This window comes from Danio aesculapii, chromosome 19 (genome assembly GCF_903798145.1).
Source record: "Danio aesculapii chromosome 19, fDanAes4.1, whole genome shotgun sequence".
Classification (NCBI taxonomy): Eukaryota; Metazoa; Chordata; class Actinopteri; order Cypriniformes; family Danionidae; genus Danio; species Danio aesculapii.
The window spans coordinates 42,943,375-42,968,427 of NC_079453.1; the positions used below are offsets into that span (position 1 = coordinate 42,943,375).

A 25,053-nucleotide genomic window follows, 5' to 3' on the forward strand; every position below is an offset into this window, starting at 1 on the left:
TGTTATGTGCTCTGCAACCTGCTTTTCAAATTTCCAATTTTTTTTCTACTTTTGAGTAACCAAAAATTTTACAAACAGATCAGGAAACGAATTTTCTGTCAAACGTATTCGAATAAGTTTTAACTTCGTTAGGGATTAAGCACCGAACTTCAAGCGCTTATTATCCAGAGAGCCAGGGAGCTATTGAATGTTTTCATCAAACATTAAAATCCATGTTAAGAAAATACTGCATGAGCTCTGAAAAAGACTGGCATGAAGGAATACCATTAGTGCTGTGTGCAATTCGTGAATCGACTCAAGAGTCATTGGGGTTTTCCCCGGCAGACTTAACATTCTTAAAGTGCTGAAAGAAGGAATGCTAAATGAAAAGTCAAATGGAGTAAATATTTTGGATTTTGTTAGCCGTTTTAGAGAACATTTGCACAATGCATGCACTCTTGCACGTGAGTCACTGTCCATAGCTCAGGAGGACATGATAGGATGGTATGACAGGAAAGCTGTTGTACGTGACATTAAACCTGGTGATGATGTTTTAGTTCTGCTACCGGTACCCGGTTCAGCATTGTCCGCTCATTTTCCTGGCCCCTATAAGGTGTCAAAGAAACTAAGTGAAACTGACTTTGTTATAAATACACCTGATCGAGAAAATTTCGCACCTGTCACTTTTACATGCTCAAGTTTTATTACCCTAGGAAAGTGTCTGATAATTTCAAAAAGGAACAACTCACTGCTGTTTCCTCTGAACCCTTCTGCTGTTACTGTCGTGTGTGACTCTGCTAATGTGAGTGAACTGTGATCTCTGGGTGAGTGGATGATAATGACTTTACGTTTCGTAATGACTTGACAATGTGTGGTAGACTTTCAAATTCTGAAATTCTTGGTAAGTTGCCAGATTATTTTAATACTTTTTCAGAAGCACAGACACTTGATATGATCAAATTGTTGCGAGAACATCCTATGCTGTTTAGTGATGTTCTGACTCAAACTAACATGCTACAGCATAATATTCAAGTGGCATGCGATCATCCTATTAAGCAACACGCTTACAGAATAAATAACGTAAAACGTTCTGTGATGAAAGACGAAGTTGATTATTCGTTGAAAAATTATCTAGCAGAATTTAGTCACAGTCCCTGGAGCTCTCCTTGCCTGCTCGTGCCAAAGGCTGACGGTACATTCTGTTTTTGCACGGATTATCAAAAGGTAAACTCCGTAACAGTGCCAGATAGTTATCCATTGCCCAGAATGAAAGACTGCATTGACAATTTGGGTTCAGCGAAATTTGTCACTAAATTAGATCTTCTCAAGAGATATTGGCAAGTGCCATTAACACCACGAGCTGCACAAATTCCAGCATTTGTTACACCAGATAACTTCTTACAATACAAAGTAATGGCTTTCTGGTTACGAAAAGCTCCTACAATTTTCTAACGCCTTGTAAACATCGTTTTGTCTGGAGTTCCAAGCTGTAATGCATACCTCGATGATCTGGTTATTTATTCCTGTGACTGGGAGGAGCATTTGTCTGCACTTCGTACTGTTTTTAAACAGTTTTCTGATGCTTCATTGACTATTAATTTAGCCAAGTGTGAATTTGGAAAAGCAACGATTACCTATTTGGGCAAAGAAGTAGGTCAAGGTCAAGTTCGCCCTGTTAGTGCCAAAGTGACAGCTATAGCTGAGTTTCCTGTTCCTACAACGAGACGCAAGTTACAGCGCTTTTTAGGAATGTCTGGCTATTACAGGGGTTTCTGTCGTAATTTTTCGACTGTTGTTTATCCTTTAACCAACTTGTTGAGTCCAAAAACTCATTTTGTATGGTCTGATGCATGCCAGCAGGCTTTTGAGAATGTTAAGTTGTTGCTTACTTGTGCACCTGTTCTTGCTGCACCAGACTTCTCACGTCCATTTAAAATAGAAGTTGATGCTAGTTCTTTGGGTGTTGGCACTGTGCTTGTTCAAGAAGATGATGTTGGTTTTGATCACCCAATCTGTTACTCTTCACGTAAGTTTAATCGACACCAACCTAACTATTCCACCGCTGAAAAAGAAGCTTTGGCTTTGATTTTAGCGTTGCAGTTCTTTGAAGTTTATGTGGGTTCATCAGTTTTGCCTGTTACAGTATACACTGACCACAATTCTTCTAGTGTTCCTGTCCAGAATGTACAATCACAATGCCTTATGCGTTGGTCGTTGATTGTACAAAATTTTGACTTAAACATAAAGCATAAGAAAGCATCTGAAAATGTCATTGCTGACACTTTATCTAGAGCTTAATGTTGCTTTATGTTAAGTCTTCAGAGGGTGAGTGTTACGTTCGCTTGCAGAACGTATTTTGGGTATATGTGTGTGCGTTTGTTTGTATGTGGGTGTGTCGTTTCATGCGTGTGTTACAGGTATGAACGGCATTGCAGGATCCGCATTTCATGCTGATGACGTTGCCCGCTAACGCTGGGTTTGATAATAAAAAATGACAAAAATAAAATAAATTGTAAAAATAAATACAAATAAATAAAATAAAAAAATTAAATAAATAAAATAAACAAAAATAAAATAATAAATAACAAATGAATAAACAAAATAAATAAAATAAAAAATATTAAAAATAAAATAAAAAATGGCAAAAATAAAATAAAATTATAAAAATAAATAAAAATAAATAAAATAAATAAAAATAAGTAAATTAAATAAAACTAAATAAAAAATTTAACAAACTAAAACTAGTATTTTACACATAAAAAACTTCCACATATAAAAAAATAAGCAACATTTGTTTGCACACAACAGTGGAATGTCTGATGACCTGATGGACAAACAATCCCACCATACGACACAGACTGCAGCTGTAAATCTGCTGCTTACCAGAGAGATCTTGCACCAATCGATGTTAAACTGCGACCTGAACTTTTTATCGCAGCTGATGACGGGCTCCATCTCCTGACTGCATCTCAGCTGGTTCTGCGGCGTCTCCACCTCCCGAAGACACGACGAGAACTGCACGTCTGCTCCCACCATCACATACACACTAACAACAACAACAGAGGATTCATCAAAGACAAGCATTTATGCACAAGAACATGCAAACAGAAATGCCAACTGGCCCAGCCAAGACTCGAACCAGCGACCTTTTTGCTGTGAGGTGACAGAGCTAACCACTGAGCCACCATGCCGCATAAATTTAGATATTTGTAAAATAATATTTAAAACGTTTACTCAGGCTTTTGACTTGACAGAAGGCATGAAGCAAATTGTGAGAAAAGTTGATTTGCATATCACATGATCAAATGCGATAACAGTGGGCTTTTACAACAATAGCACTCGACAGATAATTTATACAGTAGACATTCTGTCAGCCGAGATGAATGTGCTTTCTGCACTGACTGAGTCCTTCTAAAACGCCTTCATGTGGAAGATTTTATCTCCTGAAAGGGGGCATGAATATTTGATGAACAACTTATGCCAACGCATGAGGGAATTCCTCTAAAGAAATGTGAACGCGGTAGAGAAGCCTCTGCCGTTACATAAAAATCAGCACATCCCAAAATGCACTGCTCTTCTGCCTTCTGAGACACGATGTTCTCTCAGATAAATCAAAATAATATCGCAAATTGTTCAGCTCCTAAATCAAGTCATAGTTATTATCAAAAACCAAATGTTTATCTTTGCATAACACAGGTTTCCAGTTTTTAGGACCATTATGAATTAAATTATTAAACTGATATATACAAGGCTAAACACTAAGTATTTTTTCTAATGGCTTAATTACAGTTTTTCTCAGTGGCTTTAGTGCATTTCTCACATCACTATTTACCTTTGCACCACAGTTAATGCATTTCTCAAAGCGATTAGTCATTTGTGCACATCATAGTAGCAGTTTCTCATTCCTTCCAACAAATTGCAGATGCTTTTGAACATGCATCAATTGCTTTCATACAACTCTCTGCTGTTTTATAACATCATCATTTGCTTATGTCATGTTAGTCAAAATGAACTAAACCTGTGAATGCTGAATAGTCATTCATATAAAACTAATAGTCCTCATTTCATTACTTGAGTCATTAAAAATGTTGAACTAGTTGTCAAAATCTGTCAAGTACATTTTTTTAATCTTTTTTTTCCTGAAAATGTCTTCTGAAAATGTGATGAATGATTTACAGACCTATATGTATGTTGTAGGTTCAGTTCCAATATGTACTGCACTATTGTTTACAGTTGTGCACAGCTCTACACAAAGGAAGTTTATGTTTGTTGTAAATAAGGGTGTATTAATTCTTTTGCACAATGCTGTGAATAGATTAGAATAGCAAAGAGCATGTGCAGTAAAAATGTGAAACACACATATTCAGTGTCTTGTTCTCAGACACCTCACTAAATACAGTAATGTCTAACTTTACTGTAGTTTTCAAATGGCTGTGAAAATAGTATATAGTGCTGTATTGAGCATTTTCAGGATGTGTCACCAAAATCTGACCTTTTTTGCATTGGAATAAATGTACAGAGTAAACTGTCATAATGAAAACATGACAAAGCATTTGACAATCATGTTCATAAACAATGGTGGCAGGACTTTTCATCTTGATGACACTGACTCTTTCATTGACATCAATACTTGCTTTTGAGGAATGAGCTATCCACTTTGAGCAAGTGACACGCTTTTGCAGGTTATCAACTAGGTTTTGCAGTTTGCACTCATTGTTTTGATGCATTAACTGTTGTGCAAATGTAAATAGTGTTGTGAGAAATGCACCAAAGTGACTTAGAAAAACTGTAAAACATACAAAATTAAAAACATATGTTGTTGTAAGGAAGATACAAACCGTATTGGTAAATAATGTTAATAAATAAACTTTTGGTAAAACCTTTATTGAGATGGAATGTTTGGGATTAAATGGGTGTTGGCCTGATTGGGTAGCTTTACATGGACATAGGAAAATTAAGACCTGTTTGAAATTATTTAAGACCTACAACTCAATATTTCAGTGATTTTAAGATTTTTTAAGCCCTAAAATGTTGTTTTTGAAATTTAAGACATTTTAAGGATTTTTAAGGCCCAGCAGATACCCTGATAACAGAGATTAGTCGGAAGTTACTCTGCTGCGACTCTGATATTGAGGTATGTTTTGTGATATTTTTGGAAATTAGCAAGCATATTGACTACAGAAGGAGAACGGTCAATTAAAAAGGCCAAAATTGCAGGCTATAATATCTGCTGCATAATAAAATAATTTACTTCATGTAAGATAATAAAATACTTACCAAAGCAAAATGAAATCTGTACAAAGTATAGTTTGTCAGGCATTAATAATTCATTCATTCATTCATTCATTCATTTTCTTTTCGGCTTAGTCCCTTTATTAATCAGGGGTCGCCAGAGCGTAATGAACCGCCAACTTATCCAGCATATGTTCTATGCAGCGGATGCCCTTCCAGCCGCAACCCAACACTGGGAAAAACCCGTACACTCTTGCATTCACACACTTACACTACGACCAATTTAGCTTATACAATTCACCTATAGTTCATGTCTTTGGACTGTAGGGGAAACCAGATCACCCGGTGGAAACCTCACGCCAACACAGGGAGAACTTGCAAACTCCACACAGAAATGGCAACTGACCCAGTCGAGGCTTGAACCAGCGACCTTCTTGCTGTGAGGTGATTATGCTACATACTGCGCCGCCATGACGCCCCACAATAATAACTACAATAATAATAATAATAATTATTATTATTATTATTAGTATTATTATTATTATTATTATTATTATACTAATATTAATGTCTTGATCTATTAAAAGGATCTAATTATGAAAATTAGAGATTTGATCTTTGAACTTTGCTCATCTAAAACATGAACATCAAAACACTGATTTTAATGGCTAAATATTAAGGAATAAAAGCAAATATCAAGTTGGAATCAACCAAGAGTTGTTTATATAATGTTAATGGTATTTAGTAATATGTTAATATTTAGTTAATATTCTTAGTATGGGTTTTGTTAAAGAAAAAATTATATGTATATTTATATTTGAGATTATTATATTGACAATCGAGTGTGTTTGTGATGATACAATGGTTGGTTTAGGTCTGTCATGAATCCTCTCTACTGTATATGCACCACCCACTTTAAACACTTCATGTTACAAGGACTCAATAAGACAATACAATGGTTAACTTGTGAATGCACCACAAATCATATTGCACTAGATGATGGATGGATGGATGGATGGATGGAGGGAGGGAGGGAGGGAGGGAGGGAGGGATGGATGGATGGATGGATGGATGGATGGATGGATGGATGGATGGATGGATGGATAGATAGATAGATAGATAGATAGATAGATAGATAGATAGATAGATAGATAGATAGATAGATAGATAGATAGATAGATAGATAGATAGATAGATAGATAGATAGATAGATAGATAGATAGATAGATAGACAGATAGATAGATAGATATGAAAAATGAAACAGCCCATATTGTGTCTAAAATGTAACACTTAATATGAACTTCTTGAACTGAATGTAAAATCAATATCACATTTGTGATCTGATATCCGAGAATACGGTATTTATTCTGTTATTATATTACTTAACTGTATTTTGACAGCATTCTAGTAGACTTCAAAAGCAGTCAATGATCAAGATTTGTTTGGTTTGGTTTTTACAAAGTGGATGGCATGATTGATGTCATCTCACATGTTGTTAAAGTCGCCATGAAATCAAAATTTGCTCTTCTTATTATTAATATGTATTTAGTAGATATGGTTATAAACTATGTATCAGTGCACTTCATTATTTTGTAAAAATTCATTTGCCCTCATAAACCCATCCAAATGACTTTCTTTACTTCCTGGTAATATGAAATTCGTTTAGGGCGGGGCTATCAGTTCTTTAGGGCGGGGCTATCAGGCTATGTCTTGTTTCTGCTCTGCCTTCATCCATTCATCAGTCTTCCTTCGTTTTTTTAGCAACGGTCTTTCAACAATCCAATCAGTTCCCAAAGAACAAACTCATGAACCAGCCTACATTTTTTCCTCATTTCAGAAGCATTTTAAGTGAATGTATATCCCAATAGCAGAAAAAAGCTCATTATTAACTTCCGTTTTATGTCAACTTTAAAACAACATTTATAATATTATTGTAAAAAATAAATTTTGCACACCACTAGCAACTTTTAAAGTGCAAATAAAATCAAAACTAACTATATTGATTTTGCTAGCTCACATTGCAGGTGAACAATTCATCTGTGCACGTCAATAAGAAAATTGTTTTGCCCTTCTAATCTTTCACTGGAATCTGAAAATGCACTTCCTGTTTGTTTTCAGTTAAGTTCTTCGATTACATCTGTCTGAGGTATTGGGTGTGGCTAACATACTTAACCACGCCCCTCCATATGTCAGTGTTATGACATCAAACAGAAATGGTGAGGAGGAGGAGTCTGTTAGGTTGTAATAACTCTCCCCAAAACTTTTTCCCGATCTTTCTGAATGAAATGCCTATTTCATTACATCCAATTAGCTTGCAGTAGAAAAAAACAGGCCCGCCCAGTGTTTTCTCATACAATATTCAGTTTCTCTAGGAACTGCGCTACAATCTGAAAAAAAAAACCTGTCACATCTTCCAGTTCATGAGGACTCTAAATAAATGTCAGTCTATATTTAGGTCTCACCCCTCTTTCAGGTCATTGATGGGTAACGGCACTCGTCCGCCCCGGTCCAGCGCTGAAGTGATGTTGATGGCATTGAGTCTCTCCGGCTGCCACACGTTCTTGACAGCACCCAGAAAATCTCCCAGCACCTCGCTGGCCAACATCTCCTCAACATTCATGTTCTTGATGAAGAACTCAGCCTGATATGGCAGGGGGAACTCTGCCAGAGAGCAAGAGAGCAAACACACGAATTAGAAGTAACCCAAACTAGGTTACACAGCAGTTGGGTAATATGTTGGCAGTCATTTTAAAGCGTCTCTTTATGGATGAGATGGCAGATGGTGAACTGCGTCAGAGAGGTCACATCTGTACTCAAACAGTAGCTCAGATTAAAGCCAAACACAGATTTCAGAACATATAATGCAAACGCAAAGCAGATCATCCTGTAATTGAGACAACAAATATTTGTGTACATTTTGCTTTGGAGAATATGCTGAATCACACTTTGAAAGATGCAGGGTTCCACATAATTCATTCATGTCTCAACACAAATCGATTAAGTTCACATAAAAATGTAAGTAGATTGAACATAAAACAATTAAGTTTCCCCAAAATGATCTCCAGAATTGTGTTGTTTCAGCTCATTTTATATAAGTAGTTTGTACAAGCATACTATAATCTGCCAGCTTTTCCAAAAGTGTTTCTTAATTAACTCCCAAGTCTGGCTGGTAGATTAATGAACGTGAAATATCACAAATGCATGCTTTCCACACTGTTGGATTAAGATTTGCAGTTAAACAACAGAGTCTTTCTTTGAGCATATAGCTGCATGTTATAATACGATTTGTTAAAGCAAAACTCTCACCTTCTGTAGACATGATGTTTATGACCAAGTTGTGCCTGGCAGTTTCAAAAGTTCGTTTATTATATGCGGTAATCTGCAACATGCAAGAGGGAAAGTTTAAGCCCGGCTCAGGGCAGCTTTACATTCATACCATGCAGAGAATGTCAGAACCAGATGCAAACACATACACTTTCTCAGGGGTAAAGAAGAATAACAAAGCCAAATCCTTTCATGAATCTAAAGCCTGAACAATACACAAAGAGGAGCTAAGCATTTTCATGCATACAAATTCAACTTTACCCTGACTGTTACCTTCTATTTTCCAAGCAAAAAAAAAATTGATTTAAAACTTGATGATTTTTAATAAAATACTCAAAATTTTGGGGTTGGTTAAGTTTCCTAAAGTATTAAAGCTGTTATTCGCCACAAAAGCAACATTCCGACATTGTTTAATCACACTCATGTTGTTCAAAACCTTTAAAGCTTCTGTTTATCTTTGGAACAAAAATGAAAATATACATGATGAAATGCAAAACCTGAAGACTTAAAACTATAACTCCTTAATCATTTGTTTTACATCAATTAATCATAATCAATCACTTCATGTAACAAACATGCTCCATTTTGACTTTTTATTCAATCATTCATTAATTTTCCTTTAGCTTAGTCTCTTATATATCAGGGGTTACCACAGCGGAATGAACCGCCAACTATTCCAGCATGTTTTACGCAGTGGATGCCCTTCCAGCCAGAACCCAATACTGGGAAACACCCATACACTGTCACACTCATATACTGCGGCCAATTTAGTTTATTCAATTCACCTATAGCGCATGTGTTTGGACTGTGCGGGAAACCGAAGCACCTGAAAGAAACCCACGCCAACATGGGGGGACATACATGCTCCACACAGAAATGCCACATTTTCTGCATGATATAAATAAACCTCACTGGTTCTTGAGTGTAAAGCAAGCATGCTTGAACTTTCTGACTAAAATATAAACACATTAATTAAATATGTAAGCTGATTATGTTTATATGTGAGAAAAGCCCTTTGGGGGACACCAATTAACCCGCTCATTTCATGTGGATTTAATTTTTCATCTCTTTACAAACATTTTGAGTTTTGGGTGAACAGACTTCTAATGAAGTGACAAATATCTCTCAAATTTGATACAAATATTTTCATGATATGTCCTAAAGATTAAACATTTCTCTTTTGCATTTAAAATGACATAAACCAATTATGACAGAATTTTCTTTCTTTTCAAGAAAAACCTTACTATCATCTAACTTTAAAAAAGTAGAGTACATAAGATCAGTTGTTTATACTAAAAAACACACCTCAATGATGGTCGGTTTGCCCACATGATCAGCGGTCGGTGAGCCGTACAGGACTCCATCACTGTGTGATGTTCTTTGAATGTATCGCAGCCATCCAGGCCTGTCTGGATAACCTCTGAGGTTAGTGTTAAATGTGATGGGGTCATTACTCGTATCACCTGAAATAAAAAATAGGTCTTTACTTCAGTTTTTTTTTTTAAAGATACAGGCTGTCAGCCCCTAACATGTACTATACATTAATATGGTATAAAAATAACATGCAGTACATTACAAACAAGCAGGTGAGGTGAGTCAAAGAAATGTACAGTCAAAATTATTAACCCTTCTGTGAAATGAGTATTATTTTTTAAGTATTTCCCAAGTTATGTTTAACAGACCAAGGAAAAAATTACAGTATTTGCTATAATATTTTTTCTTATTTCTTTTAGTTTGGCTGGAATAAAAGCAGTTTAATTTTTTTTTAAACAATTTTATTGCCAATATTATTAGCCCCCTTAAGTAATTCAATCGTCTACAGCCCAAAACAACAACTTGACCAGTTATCCCAACTTGGCTAATTAACCTAAAAATCTAGTTATACTAATAATTGTCCTATAGTTTTAGACTTACACTATAAGTCTTTAAATTGCACTTTAACCTCAATGCTAGTATTTTGCAAAATAACTTGAAAAATATTATGAAAACATTATATTAAATATATAAAAAATATTAATATCATGGCAAAGACAAAATAAATTAGTTATTAGAAATTATTTATGAAAACTATTGTTTAAAAATATGTTGAACAAAATCTTATCTCTGTTAATCACTTAAAATATAAATTGTTTAAAATAATTACAATTTCACAGGAGGGCTAATGATTTTGACTTCACCTGTATAAACATTAGTTAAACATTTTTTCTGTATGGATATATTCTTAAAGAAGGAGAAAAAATACCTGCTTTTGGATATGGTGGGAACTCTCCTTTAAAGTATTCCCTCTCAAGCACATGTACAAAAAGCACTCCGGCAGAAGGATAAACGTTGCGGTCCGCGTGCGACTTAGAGAGGATGGTGACCACTGATGTGGATAGAAAAAAAGACAAAAGCGTTATTTACAGCAATGTATGTAAAATAGCTGACCGAATTCCCTAACTACAATTTCTGTGCAGACAATAATTAAGGCTACAATGACATCCAGTATACCAACAATTTATTTCTTTATTTTAAAAAATCCTGCCAGATATATTTACAACAGGCATTTACAATGCTAATTGTAATTTAAAAAAATTTTACATATGCACATACACTAAACAAACTTGTGAAAACTCTAAAAAATTATATTATCAGGAAGTGTTTTTATGGTATTAAGTTAATCATTTTTTAAATTTGTGCAAGCTGTTTTAAGTCAGTTTCTTGTAAATTAAAGGGCACCTATGATGAAAATCATCTTTTGTAACCTGTTTGGACAAAACTGTGTGTGGGTATGGTGTGTGTCCACAGTCATATTGAAGTGATATAAAATATAATTTCTTGACATTAAAATAGGACCCAAATCCCAATGATTTTGAGGCCCACCTCAATGTGCTGTAGGAGTGCGGTTTTCCCCACCCACCGAATTGATCGACATGTGCCATGTTTCTATAATAACACGTATACACATGTCTACAGAACATTATTTTGCAAATAAATTGGAATTAAAACATGTTACAAATCTCTGTGATTTTTATAAGTTTTAAAAGTTTTAAAAGTTTTTAAAACAGAGCATGTTTGTAATAGAGTAAAATCGCTATGTAATTCTTAACTGCTATAATCACCATGGCCGCATGGTGTCAGTGAACGCTAATATATGTGTGTGTGTGTGTGTGTGTGTGTGTTTGTGTACTGCAAACGGCATTTGTGTGAGACTCATCGTTTCAGAAAGGCTTGAATAAACTTCACCACAAATACATGAAATAAACTGACTTGGTATTTTTGACTAATGAGCTGTATTTCAGCTTCATCCGTGTCTGTCTATCACTGACTGCTGTTTATCTGATGTAACGCAGGAAAAGCAGATACTCACATAAAAACGATGGGCAGGGAGAAGCAGCTCATTTGCATTTAAAGGCACAGAAAACAACTACACTGTACTCAGACACCAAAATGGACAGATTTTGGAGGTTATAATAAATAATCTGATGGGTATTTTGAGCTGAAACCTCTACAGACACATTCTGGAGACCCCAAAGGCTTATCTTACATCTTGTAAAAGGGGTAAAATAGGTGCCCTTTAAGGTAAAATGACTCATAAGTTCAATTTGAGGCAACTAGGAACTTTTTTACAATGCATGATGTCACATTATTTTCCAAAAACCTCAACAAACACTATGTAAAATGCTGGGTTCCACACAATTACTTCATGTTGTCCCAACACAAATTGATTAATTTCACTTAATTGTTTTTTTAAAAGTTCAATGAACATAAAACAATTCAGTCATCCCAAAAAAAGCTCAAGAATTGTGTTGATTTTGCCCATTTTATTTAAGTAGAACGAGCAGCAAAGGTCCATTTTTGAGTGAATGACAGTGAAAACACATGCATGTTAAAACATGCGTTTCCAAAAGTTCATATTTTAAGTCCCCCTTCCCTGCTGGGAAAACGCATGAAAGTTTTACTTGAAAACTGTGTTGTGAACAAAATCTTACAGCTTATCTTTGCATTCTTATCTCTATTTCCAATACTCTGTCCATCTGAACTTGTATTTATTTTTAATGCATTTATATAACATGGGTGTGTTTCTTTCGGCTAAAAACCATCAGTGTGGGAGTGTGTGAGAATGTGTTATGTGAGCGAGTGGGAGAATGTGTCTTGGGCCACTCATTGGCTGGTGGACGGTAGTATAGTGAGTCACAATCTCAAAATGCTGCACGTTCAATGCATCTCACACACACACCATCCTATTCTCTGCACATCAAACCCCTTTCTCCGGTGCAACACATACACACCATTCAAATATAAATTGTAGGCAGAAGATGTTGTGTGTTTTCTTTTTCTTCAGCAGCTTATATTAGATACAGGAGAGATGATTGTTTTTTTTTTATCTCCACAGGAGAGTGTGCTGCAATACGAGATATATACTGCAGCAATGCACTACACGAATGCCAGATCTCTTTACACTTTCAAAAACAAAACAGCTCCCTGAGACACAATGTGTTCACATGGGGGCTGTGCATCGCTCAAACACATTAAAGGGATAGATCACCAAATATGAAAATTCTGTCATCATTTACTCACCCTTTTCTAGTTCCATATACAGTGGAAGTCAGAATTATTAGCCCTCCTAAATTATATATTTATGGAGGGCTAATAATTCTGACTTCAACTGCATATGGAACAAGTATATATATATGTATATTTTCCCCCCAATTTCTGTTTAGATCTTTCACACATTTATAAACATAATAGTTTTAATAACTCATTTCTAATAACTGATTTCTTTTATCGTTGCCATCATGACAGTACATAATATTTTACTAGATATTTTTCAAGATACTAGTATTCAGCTTGAAGTGACATCTAAAGGCTTAACTAGGTTAATTAGGTTAACTAGACAAGTTTGGGTAATCAGGCAAGTCATCGTATAAAGCCGTGGTCACACTGCACTTTTTACCCCATAGTCTTCCATTCATACAGATGCGAATGCGACAGCCCAGAAACGCAAGCTCATTCGACAAGTTTCGCTGTGTCGGAAGGTTCAAGACTGATGAACTGTGACCTGCGAAATCGCATCACATGGCAGTGTGAGACCAATCAAAACATGTTCAAAACATGACCTGTCTGTACAGAAATGTATTATATGGACCAATCCCTCTCTTTTTAAATGTCTAATCATCTTGTTTAATCCGGCCCCTTTTTGTAGTGCAGTAGGACAGAATTTCACATGCTTAAACTATAGTGTGACCGCAACATAACAGTGGTTTGTTCTGCAGACAATTAAAAACAAATATCGCTTAAGGGGGCTTATAAAACATTTTTTTAAAAGTTAAAACTGCTTTTATCCTAGCCAAAATAAAACAAATAAGACTTTCTCCATAAGAAAACATATTACTGGAAATACTGTTAAAATTTCATTGCTCCATTAAATATGACTTTAGAAATAAAATTCACAGGAGGACTAATAATTTTGACTTCAACTGAATATATTTTTATTTTTGTTTGTTCTGTTGAGCACAAAAGGAGATGTATTAAATAATATTGGAAACCTGTAACCATTGACTTCCATAGTAGGAAAAACAAATATTATGAAAGTCAATAGTTACAACATTTTATTTTTACTATTATATATCCCCTTTTGTGTAGAAAAAAACTCAAACTCAAAATGGTATGAATCCAGAAAAGGGTGAGTACAGTAAATGATGACAGAATGTTCATTTTTGGGAGAACTTTCCCTTTAAGCTGATAGTAATGGTTTAAACTGAGAGTGAGCACATCTGGAAGTTCAGATTAAACACAGAAATGGATTACACAAGAGAGCTGACATGAATACGAGCATGTAAAAATAAAGCAATCCTTTGAAACATCAACAAACAAATCAAACTGGGTGGAACTAAATATATGTGTAGCTGCGCTGTGCTCACTCTGACTCTAATTGGTGGATATTTCCATGCAGAGCCATAGGTAATGTAGTTTCCCTGCTCTAATTCAGCTACGAAACCTGACTGCTTTAAAAAGAAGCTGAATTAGTGCAAACAGATGGCAACAGCAAAAACATATACAAGTGAGTCCACAACAGGACTGTTATTAAAGTTTCATCAGTTAATGTTACATTTTATTTATTTATATCATTTTTAATTTCAGGAATCTGACTTTTGTCCTATATCATTGCAGAAAACAATGTTGTATTGATGTATTGATCATCATATTATCATCACAAGATGGATAACAATCATTCAGCACACAGACATCAGTACTATAGACTTGTGTTTCCAAACCACGTTCCTGGAGGACCACCAGCTCTGCACATTTTCCATGTCTCCCTATCCAAACACACCTGATTCAGATCACCTGCTCATTAACAGAGACTGAAAGACCTGTAACGAGTGTGACCAACCCAGGCTTATTATTGATACGTACCCCTATATACACTTCTGGAGATCACAAAATACATCCCAGGAGGTACGTTTGTTTGCAGATTTTGTTTTCGCAAGTCCACCAGAGGCCGCTGTGTACACTTTTTTCAGATCTCAAATTTCTCCCGCAAGTGCCATTCGCTCCTGCTGTTCTTGAGTAAATCCACCAGAAGCCGCTGTCGACTGACTGACCAATCGACTGACCCACCCCGCTCCTTCCCTAAACCCAACAGACAGTGTTTTCAAAAGTACTAATTGACCAGATCACCCCTTCCCTAAGTGTGGTTTATTTATGAACTAATTTCGAGAGGATCACGTGCTTATGATCAACACGGCTGGCTCCTCATTAGCTCCTTAATGTGACCCATCAGATAATTACGGAAGCATTATAAATAACCAGAGTTTTCCACTCCAGTTATCTTCGTCTTGAAGCTTCCCCCTCCTTCCACCCCTACTTCCTCCCTCTTTTTTCCGATAGGGCGACACGGTGGCCCAGTGGCTAGCACTGTTGCCTCACAGCAAGAACACCGCTGGTCCAACCTCCTATCAGGCTGGTTGGTGTTTCTGTGCGGAGTTTACATGTTCTCCCCGTGTTCGCGTGGGTTTCCCCCGGGTCCCCCGGTTTCCTCCCACCGTCCAAAAACATATACCATAGCAATAGATTAAACCAAATTATCACCGAAAACAACCCTAGTTTACACTTCTCAAGCGGCGACAAGCAGGGGAGTTCTCGAGACCTACCTGAGCTCGAACTCCCCTCTCGCCCTTCTAACGGGAGGGAGCCCCGGGCTCGAGGATATTACGAGCTCAGGGCTCTCTCCCGGGACAGCGTGCCAAATACGCGTTTATTGATTATCAGCTAAGTGTGAACTCTTGAAACTCAATTGACAGTGTTTTCAAAAGAAATCCAGAAAAAGAAAAGCCCTTGCCTGATTTTTACCCCGTTTTCAGATCTTACCACATTATTACCCTGTTATTTACTTGGTTAATTTATTTTTTGTCTTTTGTTTTTGTCTTAGCTGCTTTCTGGAACCATTCTTGGCCTAACTCGAACCCTGTCGTCATGGTCAACTCATCTCTGTATGTCAAGTCCACCGACGTACACAGCGAGCTAACTGGAAAAACTGGTAACAGTGGGAAAGCCATACACATGGAATTATGCGGTCAGCTGGTAGCGTGAAAAAAATCTGAATCTGTTTGAAGCGACTTACTGCCCCATAGCATTCGTTTTAAAGACGAAATGCAACCATATGTAGCTCTGGCTACATAATTTGCACTCTCTAGAAATGTATATGGGAGTACGTTTTCACAATGAGCCAGTGTTGGGTGTGACAGACAAAGGAGACATCCAAAACATGCAGTGTTGGTGGTTGAGAAACACTGCAAACATTTAAAACACACGCTTAAAATTTGGAAGATTTGCAAATATTTTAATCTAAATCAATCCACTTAAATTTCTGAAAAATATTAAGAAATGTACTTTCAATATGTTATTATTAATAACATGGGAATGGTTGGTGATATTAACGTCCTGTTTGTGGCACATTAGTATATGTGAGGGGGCAAACTTTTCAAAATGGATGGTGACCATGGTGGTCATTTTGAAGTCAGCCATCTTGGATCCAACTTTTGTTTTTTCAATAGGAAGAGGGTCATGTGACACATAAAGCTTATTGGGAATTTCACAAGAAAAACAATGGTGTGCTTGCTTTTAACGTAACTTTATTCTATCATGAGCCCCCTCACATATACTAATGTGCCACAAACAGAACGTTAATATCACCAACCATTCCCATTTTATTAAGGTGTATCCATATAAATGGCCCACCCTGTATAATTACTAAGATTTGTGACCTAAGCAGACTATAAATGTAATTTTATGTACATTTTCATGCCAATTACTGTAACAGCCTCAATAGCTATGTTTCCATCCAAAGATGCTAATTACATTTACATGCAAAACTAGAATATAAAAGATTAGCAAATAATGCAAGTCAAAGAGAACAAAATCGTCACTTCCTTATAATATCAAAAAGAATTGATCAAATAGCCAAAAGAAGAACGTGATTTGATGTGGTAGGAGAAGCTGGGTAAGTATTTTACTGACTTAATGCTGACCATAGACCATAAAAAAATGATGTTGACACACAATGAATGCGTGCTGGCATTTAAAAGCATAAAACACTGAGCGCAGATGCTCAAGACAGTTCTGGAGGTAATAATAATATAACAATACTAAATGGTTAAGGCATTTTAGAATGACCAAAACAACATTTCAGATGTTTTACAATGTGGTCAGCCTGCTAGTTTAACGCCCATCGCACCTATTTTTTATCATCACAAGATCTCTTACAGCAAAATCACATGACTTATTTAATGTGCATACTGAAATTTATTCAGTAAAAGTGTTTCCATTGTAGCTTATGCTCATTTTTTCTTATCGTATAAAAACTTTATCCTACTTAGTAAACGCGCATCATAGCATTTCCATCAAGTTTTTTGTTATGCGATAATTCAAAATGCGCATAAAAATAGGTGGATGGAAACATAGCTAATGATGTATTTGCAGCCAGACAAATGTTTTGGTCCAACATGGCTGTAAGATTATACAAATATCCGATTTATGCCTAGGGGAATCCTTGCATGACAAACGTTCTTGCTCACATTCACTATTCATGCTAAACATTTAGTATAACGGGCCTGTGCTGAGCAGCTGTGTCACTACTAATGGTTTCATCCATGGTGGAGTATTGATCTGTTTCTGTGATGTTGATGGCTGTGGTTTTGTACGTATGTGGGGTCACAGATGCATGCCTTGAATAATTAGAGCGCCAGATGGTTTATTCTGTCACCCTGTGGGCGACCATAGCCAATACAAACCTGGGAGCAACAAAACCACATCCCAGAATCTGTAAAATAACTGTGAACTCAAGGAAACTGAAGGTGATGCATTATATTCTAATAGATCAACCATTAATGGTTAATGCCAAACTTTGTGACACTAATTAATGCGCAGAGTAAACATACACATGCAGGCCCTGCAGTAGAAATGGCTAATCCAGGTTTATGATTTTTATAGGATGACCTTGTGTGAGCCCAAATGAAGAAATTCATCATGTGGCAACTGAAAAAAAGGCACTTTCTCTTTCACTCCCTCTCTTTTCCGTGACACAGTCAGGGATGTCCTAGTGAACTGTCGAATCAGCTCTGTGTTGACTTCTCTTTTCCGGTCAAGGGGAATTCATGCACTTCACAATTCGTTGCAAAGCAGTGCAGTCTAATTGCATGATCGCGAAGACGTCAAACTGTTCAAAGTACTGCGCCTGGAGATCAGAGTTGTGCTCAAAACTGGGTCAGCTTGTCATGACTAAGCTGTAGCCGGGAACACAGTCAAGGAGAAGCGAGAGAATGCTTTCCTCAAGCCGGCCGTTTATCAGGTAATACCGATTTTCATTTATTATATACACTTAAAACAGTGGATATTATGATTTAAATAGAATTGTATTCATTAATAATGCTGCACGGGAAATTATAAGTGTATTATGCACATCAAAAAATCTGTAAATAAAACTGTTATACATTAGCAGTGGCATCATTGAGCTACAGCATGTTATAATATACAAACTAGTGGTTTTGTTAATGGAGTAGTTCTTCTCGTTCTACTTTAAAGAAGTCAAGAGGAAGGTGAATTATACAGGATGGTGATTCAGCAGGTTGGCAGGTGTTAAGCCCAAAAAGCTTTGCACAGGAAAACGCTGTGCATGTGTTATGATCACTTCAAACACATCAGCTTTGTCTGAAAAACCTAGTAAGCTGCCTACCTAGTCAGCATTGCATGCACGTCAAACTTTTGTGCTATGCATGCCTTTAATGCAAATGTGAATGACCTGCAGTACTGAAGTCATCTTTAAAGGTGATAGTTCACCCAGAAAAGAAAAATTGCTGTTCATTTATTCACCCTCAGGCTATTTAAGGAGAAAAGGTCATCCCTGGTGATTCATAAAATGCAAGTTAATGGCTACAGGCACTTTATGAGTCAAAATATACTGGCAAAAGAAAATTAAGGCCAACAATTCTCGCGAATAACATACAGTGCTCGGCATATATGAGTACACCCCTCACAAATCATTCATTCATTCATTTTCTTGTCAGCTTAGTCCCTTTATTAATCCGGAGTCGCCACAGAGGAATGAACCGCCAACTTATCCAGCACATTTTTACGCAGCGGATGCCCTTCCAGCCGCAACCCATCTCTGGGAAACATCCACACACACTCATTTACACTCATACACTATGGACAATTTAGCTTACCCAATTCACCAGTACCACATGTCTTTGGACTGTGGGGGAAACCGGAGCACCCGGAAGAAACGCACACGAATGCAGGGAGAACATGCAAACTCCACAAAGAAATGCCAACTGACCCAGCCGAGGCTCGAACCAGCCACCTTCTTGCTGTGAGGTGACAGCGCTACCTACTGCGCCACTGTGTCGCCCCCAAACAAATCTATCTTTTAATTAATATTTTAATAGGAAGCTGTACAATATTATATTTGTGCATATACACTAGATTTGTCAGTACTTAAGCCAAATCTTGAGCTTATCTAACAAAATAACTTACGAGTATGGTCTAAAAACTAGTACACCCAAATATATATGTTAGGGAGAAATATTAAATACAAAAAATCAATAGAAGCAAAATAATTGAAAGATTTAGTTGAAATTTTGTAGGTTGTAATTTATTTTTTCAATATTTTGCTTGAATTTAATTGTTTTATCTTTCAATTTCTAAATATGTCTGGTGACTAAAATATTATTTTAATAAATATATCTGTTTAATAAATCTGTTTTGTTTAAATGCACCAAAATACATTGCCTATATTCACTGAGACATGGATAAAAATATTGGGATGTATTTAATTATGCTGAGCACTGTATCATTAACTATGTCTTTTAGCTCAAATAACTTAATTTTCTGCTTAATAATTGTAATTAGGTATAGTAGGTATAGGTATTGAGTAGGATTACGGATGTAGAATAATATCACGCAGATTATGTACTTTATAAGTACTAATAAACTGCCAATATCTTAATAATAGACAGGTAATAAGCCATTAGATAATAGTGAGAATTGGTACTTGAACTAAAGTGTTACCAAAATTAATAATCATGTCTGCTGGTAATAAATCATGGAAATGAAGTGAAACAATTGGTCTGTGCAAGAAAGTGAAGAGTATTTACAACATTATTACCTGTAATCAGCCCTGGGAAATGATACTAAACTTGCACACGATGGTGTTTTGCCTGAATATGGTTTTTGACTCTCAAAGTACTTGGAGCTGTTTGTATTTGTATTTTATAACCAACTATTTTGGCTAAAAAAGAGACAAACTTTAATGTCTTACTAAGGAGAAAAAGCAACATAGGAGGCCTGAGGGTGAGTAAATTAACAACAAATATTATTTTTGGTTGAAATATCTTTTAATCATGTAACATAACCGGCAGAAATCCCACTGGATAAATCAATGAAAGGATTTTAAAAGGTCAAAATCCCTATTACAGGGCAGCACACTAGTTTTTGAGACACCGCCAGTATTTCCAATCACTCACCGCCACTGTAAAACACAGATCTCTGTTTGGAGTCGATTAAAGCCCGGGTTTGGCCGTTTGTGCCACTGACAGAACGAACAATTACGACTTTAAAACGTACAAATAGGACAAACAGAGGGAACAACATGAGAAAACAGCTCACTATGAAAAAGGCGTCACAATATTACACGAAATGCTTGTTGTTGATGGAAAAGAACCAAGTGTGTAGCGTTATAACTATATTGTTGTGATTTAGCTACAGTATACGATGGCAGACGACATGTAAGGTTATAAATACTTCTTGTGGAATTATTATTAACGTCAACCACGTGTAATACAGTCGATTCACCGTATCTCCGCGTTGAATTAACGATTAACTCCCAGTCGGTTTATCCATGATGTAATGAGCACGAACGCTATCCCGTTAGCCATTAGGCTAGCAATCACTGCAGCGGAAAAGAGCGAGTATTTCTCCCATTGTCGTCGTCTCATGTCTATATACGTACCCACTATGAGCCCCACGAAAGCGCCAGGCAAGGCCATCGTTCAGTTGCCGCAGTGGATTTTAACATCACAGGTTTGAGGTGTCTGGTGGTCCTCTGGATGTGACAGCCATAAGCATCATCATCCTCCGCCGCTGCTCGGATTCCTCCCACTCACAGGAGCCGATGATGGCCGCTGGTTGGCTGGAACATCTGGCGCAGATGCTGGAACAAAAATATCACTGGCTATATTTACGGGGGGGACGGAATGGAAAACATATGTAGCTATAATACTTTTGTTTAATTTTTACATTTCAAATGATTTTATTAATGCAACGTAACTATGTAAGATTTAAATGTTTTGAATATATTAGGATATATTAAATACAGGCTATAGTTTGCATAATATTCGACTGGCTTTTTCTATTTTGTAAATTAAGAAACTTGTTTGATAGATTTAGTCCTACATTAATTACATAATTGTAACAGACATTTATACTATAAAATGTTTAATATAAAGACTATTTTAATGACAATATATATATATATGTCATTTACATTTAATTTAAATTATTATTCATTCATTTATTTTTCTTCTGCTTAGAACCGCCACTTTAAATTATTAATTGTAAATAAATATTAATGAATTCAGTTTAAATTACTTAATTCACATTAAGTCTATGTCAAATTGTATGTCAAAATAAGTTTTTGGGTTTTTTTATCTATCGGTTGGTCTGTCTACCTGTCTGTCTGTCTGTATTTATTTATTAATTTAATTTCTCACCAAATTACTCTTTAATTCAATTGCATTGTAAAAAAAAAGAAGAAAAATAATAGTGTCATTAATTATAATAACCCTAATAATAAACATTATATTAAAATATATTAATAAACATTATATTATATTATTCATTCATTAATTTTCCTTTGGCTTAGTCCCCTATTTATCAGGGGTTGCCACAGTGGAATGAATCGCCAACTATTCCAGCATATGTTTTACAGAGAGGATGCCCTTCCAGTCGCAACCCAGTACTGGGAAAAACCCATACACTCTTGCATTCACACACACACATACACAACGGCCAGTTTAGTTAGCACCATGAGGCTACAGTGCTAACCACTGAGCAACCATGTACTTTATATTTATTATATTATATTATATTATATTATATTATATTATATTATATTATATTATATTATATTATATTATATTATATTATATTATAATATATATATCATTTTATTTTCAGCTTAGTCCCTTTATTAATCACAGCAGAATGAACCGCCAACTTATCTAGCTGCAACCCATCACTGGAAAGCACACACACACACACTCATTCACACACATACACTACGGACAATTTGTTAGCTTACCCAATTCACCTATACCGCATGTCTTTGGACTTGTGGGGGAAACCAGAGCACCCGGAGGAAACCCACATGAACATGGGGAGAACATGCAAACACCACACAGAAACGCCAACTGACCCAGCAGAGGCTCGAACCAGCGACATTCTTGCTGTGAGGCAACAGTGCTACCCACTGTGCCACTGCATCGTCTACTGTGTATTATATTATATTATATTATATTATATTATATTATATTATATTATATTATATTATATTATATTATATTATATTATATTATATTATATTATATTATATTATATTAATGACCACACTTCTTTGTTTCAGCATTGAAATATAATATCATATAAGTCCTGAATAAATCCTGAATTGTAAGAGACAAATTCAACCCCTCTGTCAGGATAAAGTGCAGGAGGCTCCTCCCTCCCCCATCCATCATGCCCCATAAGCTCTAAAGATGACAATGAGATAAGGTCTATTAAAATGTATTCAACCCCCCGTGGAGAGGCTGAGCACAGATGGCCACGGCCTTTTGCACTGTGCACAATGGCACACAACTGGACAGTCTGTATAGTGAGAACCACGAGCGATACAAACCTTCTGTTGGCTCTGTATCACATTGTGTATGTCATGAACAAAAGTGCTACTAGGCTGCATCTTGTGCCATCAAGATTTTAGGTTGCTATAGCAACATCTTCAGACGACTGCTGACAGGAATACAAGTGGATCAAGTGTTATGTAATAAATAGTATTTTAAGGGGGGAAAACATGAGGATGTAACACAATATTTCCGTTGTCTATTGTGCGATCAGCTATATAATTTAGTGGTTTCATTGAATTCCCAAGGCAGTCTTTTGGCTGAAGGCACAAAACCAAACAAATAGCACTGGGATTTATGCAACATTAGCTTAATGAACCAATCAAGAAGTTAAGTAAATCTATTTGGGTCTAGAATGCAGTATTACTCTTAATAAACATTAGCACACAATATCGCATTCTCTTTATTTACCAGCTTTATGTCATATATAAAGTTGAAGTCAGAATTATTAGCCCCCCTGTTTATTTTTCCCCTAATTTCTGTTAAACAGAGAGATTTTCTTCAACAAATTTCTAAACATAATAGTTTTAATAACTCATTTCTAATAACTGATTTATTTTATCTTTGCCATGATGACAGTAAATAATATTTTAACAGATTTTTTCAATACACTTCTATACAGCTTAAAGTGACATTTAAAGGCTTAACTAGGCTAATTAGGTTAACTAGGCAGGTTAGTGCAATTAGGCAAGTTATTGTATAGTGATGGTTTGTTCTGTAGACTATCAAAAAAAATTAACTTAAAGGGGCTAATAACTTTGACCTTAATATGGCTTTTTAAAAAATTTAAACTGCTTTTATTCTAGCCGAAATAAAACAAATAAGACTTTCGCCAAAAGAAAAAATATTATCACTGTGAAAATTTTCTTGCTCTGTTGAACATCATTTGGGAAATATTTAAAAAAGAAAAAAAAAAAAAACAAAGGGGGGCTAATAATTCTGACTTGAACTGTACGTAATTAAAAAGATCACATAAATAATTTTAATTTTTAATATATTTAATTTAAGATTTATAATTATGTGTTTGAGTGTTGTTTTATTCTGTTAAAATACTGATGAAAAATGTGTTTTAAAAAATGTAATTCAGATTTTTTGTGTGTAGCTTAAAATAATTAAAACAGATGTTTATTTTCTAAATATATATAGACTTTATAAATTAATACAAAGTTTGTTTAAAGCTTCAAATTAAATAGCCAACATATGGGTGAAACTTAGAGTTTGGCTAAATATACTGTAAATGTAAGTACAATTGAGCAACATATGCTTATTCTGACTTATTACAATAAATATATATACACACACACACACACACACACACATATATATATATATATATATATATATATATATATATATATATATATATATATATATATATATATATATATATATATATATATATATATATATAGCGGATCAGTTAGCCAACAACTGATCCGCTGATCACATTACAGATTACATAGAGTGATCTTTCATGTAATCACGTGGCCTTGTATGACTCCAACAAAAACACTGTAGTTATTATTCTGCGATTTTAATTACTTTCTCTCCACTGCCAGACTGCAGTTCGCTCGTCCCCCCTCTATACAGATTACTGGACCGAACCATTCGCCAAAAAAAAAGGTTAAACACCTGTCACATTAGCGAAGCGTTCACGAAAACAGCATAGAGTAGAGTAAACTTGCTAGCTGCGGTTAAAACACGTGGAGATACGGAACTGGCTTCGTTTAAAGTCATCATTTGACTCGGTATTTTGTTATGTATCAACAACCCCTACTAAGGGGTATGGCGGAATCACCCCTCGCCTGCAATGGCGTTGTCTGGCTGCGCGCTCGCGTTTGTATGTGTGTGTGCGTTTGAGTATGTGTGTGTGTAGCCTAAAGCCCGGCTTGTATGTCATATTGTGTCAATTGTCTGCTAAAGTCCTGCATGGCATCTTGATGCCAGTAGCGGAGCTGAATTAAAATGCTGTTCAATGTCATTCACCTTTAGTAAATGATTTAAAGCGAGGATATATTTATATCTAATATAACATACATTTACATTACAAGAAGAAGAAGGCGTAGGTAAGCGACTCTTTTGTTT

The 25,053-nt window shown here is 35.8% G+C and overlaps 2 protein-coding genes across 5 annotated transcripts in view; one reads left to right on the plus strand and one right to left on the minus strand.

Annotated features, from left to right (window-relative positions):
- Window positions 1-21,198, minus strand: part of sgce (sarcoglycan, epsilon) — a 38,086-nt gene extending 16,888 nt beyond the window's left edge. For 3 of the 4 annotated variants that reach the window (XM_056479802.1, XM_056479803.1, XM_056479801.1), the window contains exons 1-7: window positions 21,027-21,198; window positions 20,542-20,628; window positions 10,779-10,901; window positions 9,842-9,999; window positions 8,519-8,591; window positions 7,675-7,873; window positions 2,863-3,025 (exon numbers count right to left, since the gene is read on the minus strand). In XM_056479802.1, coding sequence (XP_056335777.1) covers window positions 2,863-3,025; window positions 7,675-7,873; window positions 8,519-8,591; window positions 9,842-9,999; window positions 10,779-10,901; window positions 20,542-20,628; window positions 21,027-21,063 — 840 coding nt within the window. In that variant the 5' untranslated portion in view covers window positions 21,064-21,198. The remainder of the gene's footprint in view (window positions 1-2,862; window positions 3,026-7,674; window positions 7,874-8,518; window positions 8,592-9,841; window positions 10,000-10,778; window positions 10,902-20,541; window positions 20,629-21,026) is intronic. The other variant, XM_056479804.1, reaches the window with a different exon arrangement.
- Window positions 21,199-24,858: 3,660 nt separating this feature from the next.
- Window positions 24,859-25,053, plus strand: part of ppp1r9a (protein phosphatase 1, regulatory subunit 9A) — an 87,610-nt gene continuing 87,415 nt past the window's right edge. The window contains exon 1 of the mRNA XM_056480454.1: window positions 24,859-25,034. The gene's annotated coding sequence lies outside the window, so the exon portion shown is untranslated. The remainder of the gene's footprint in view (window positions 25,035-25,053) is intronic.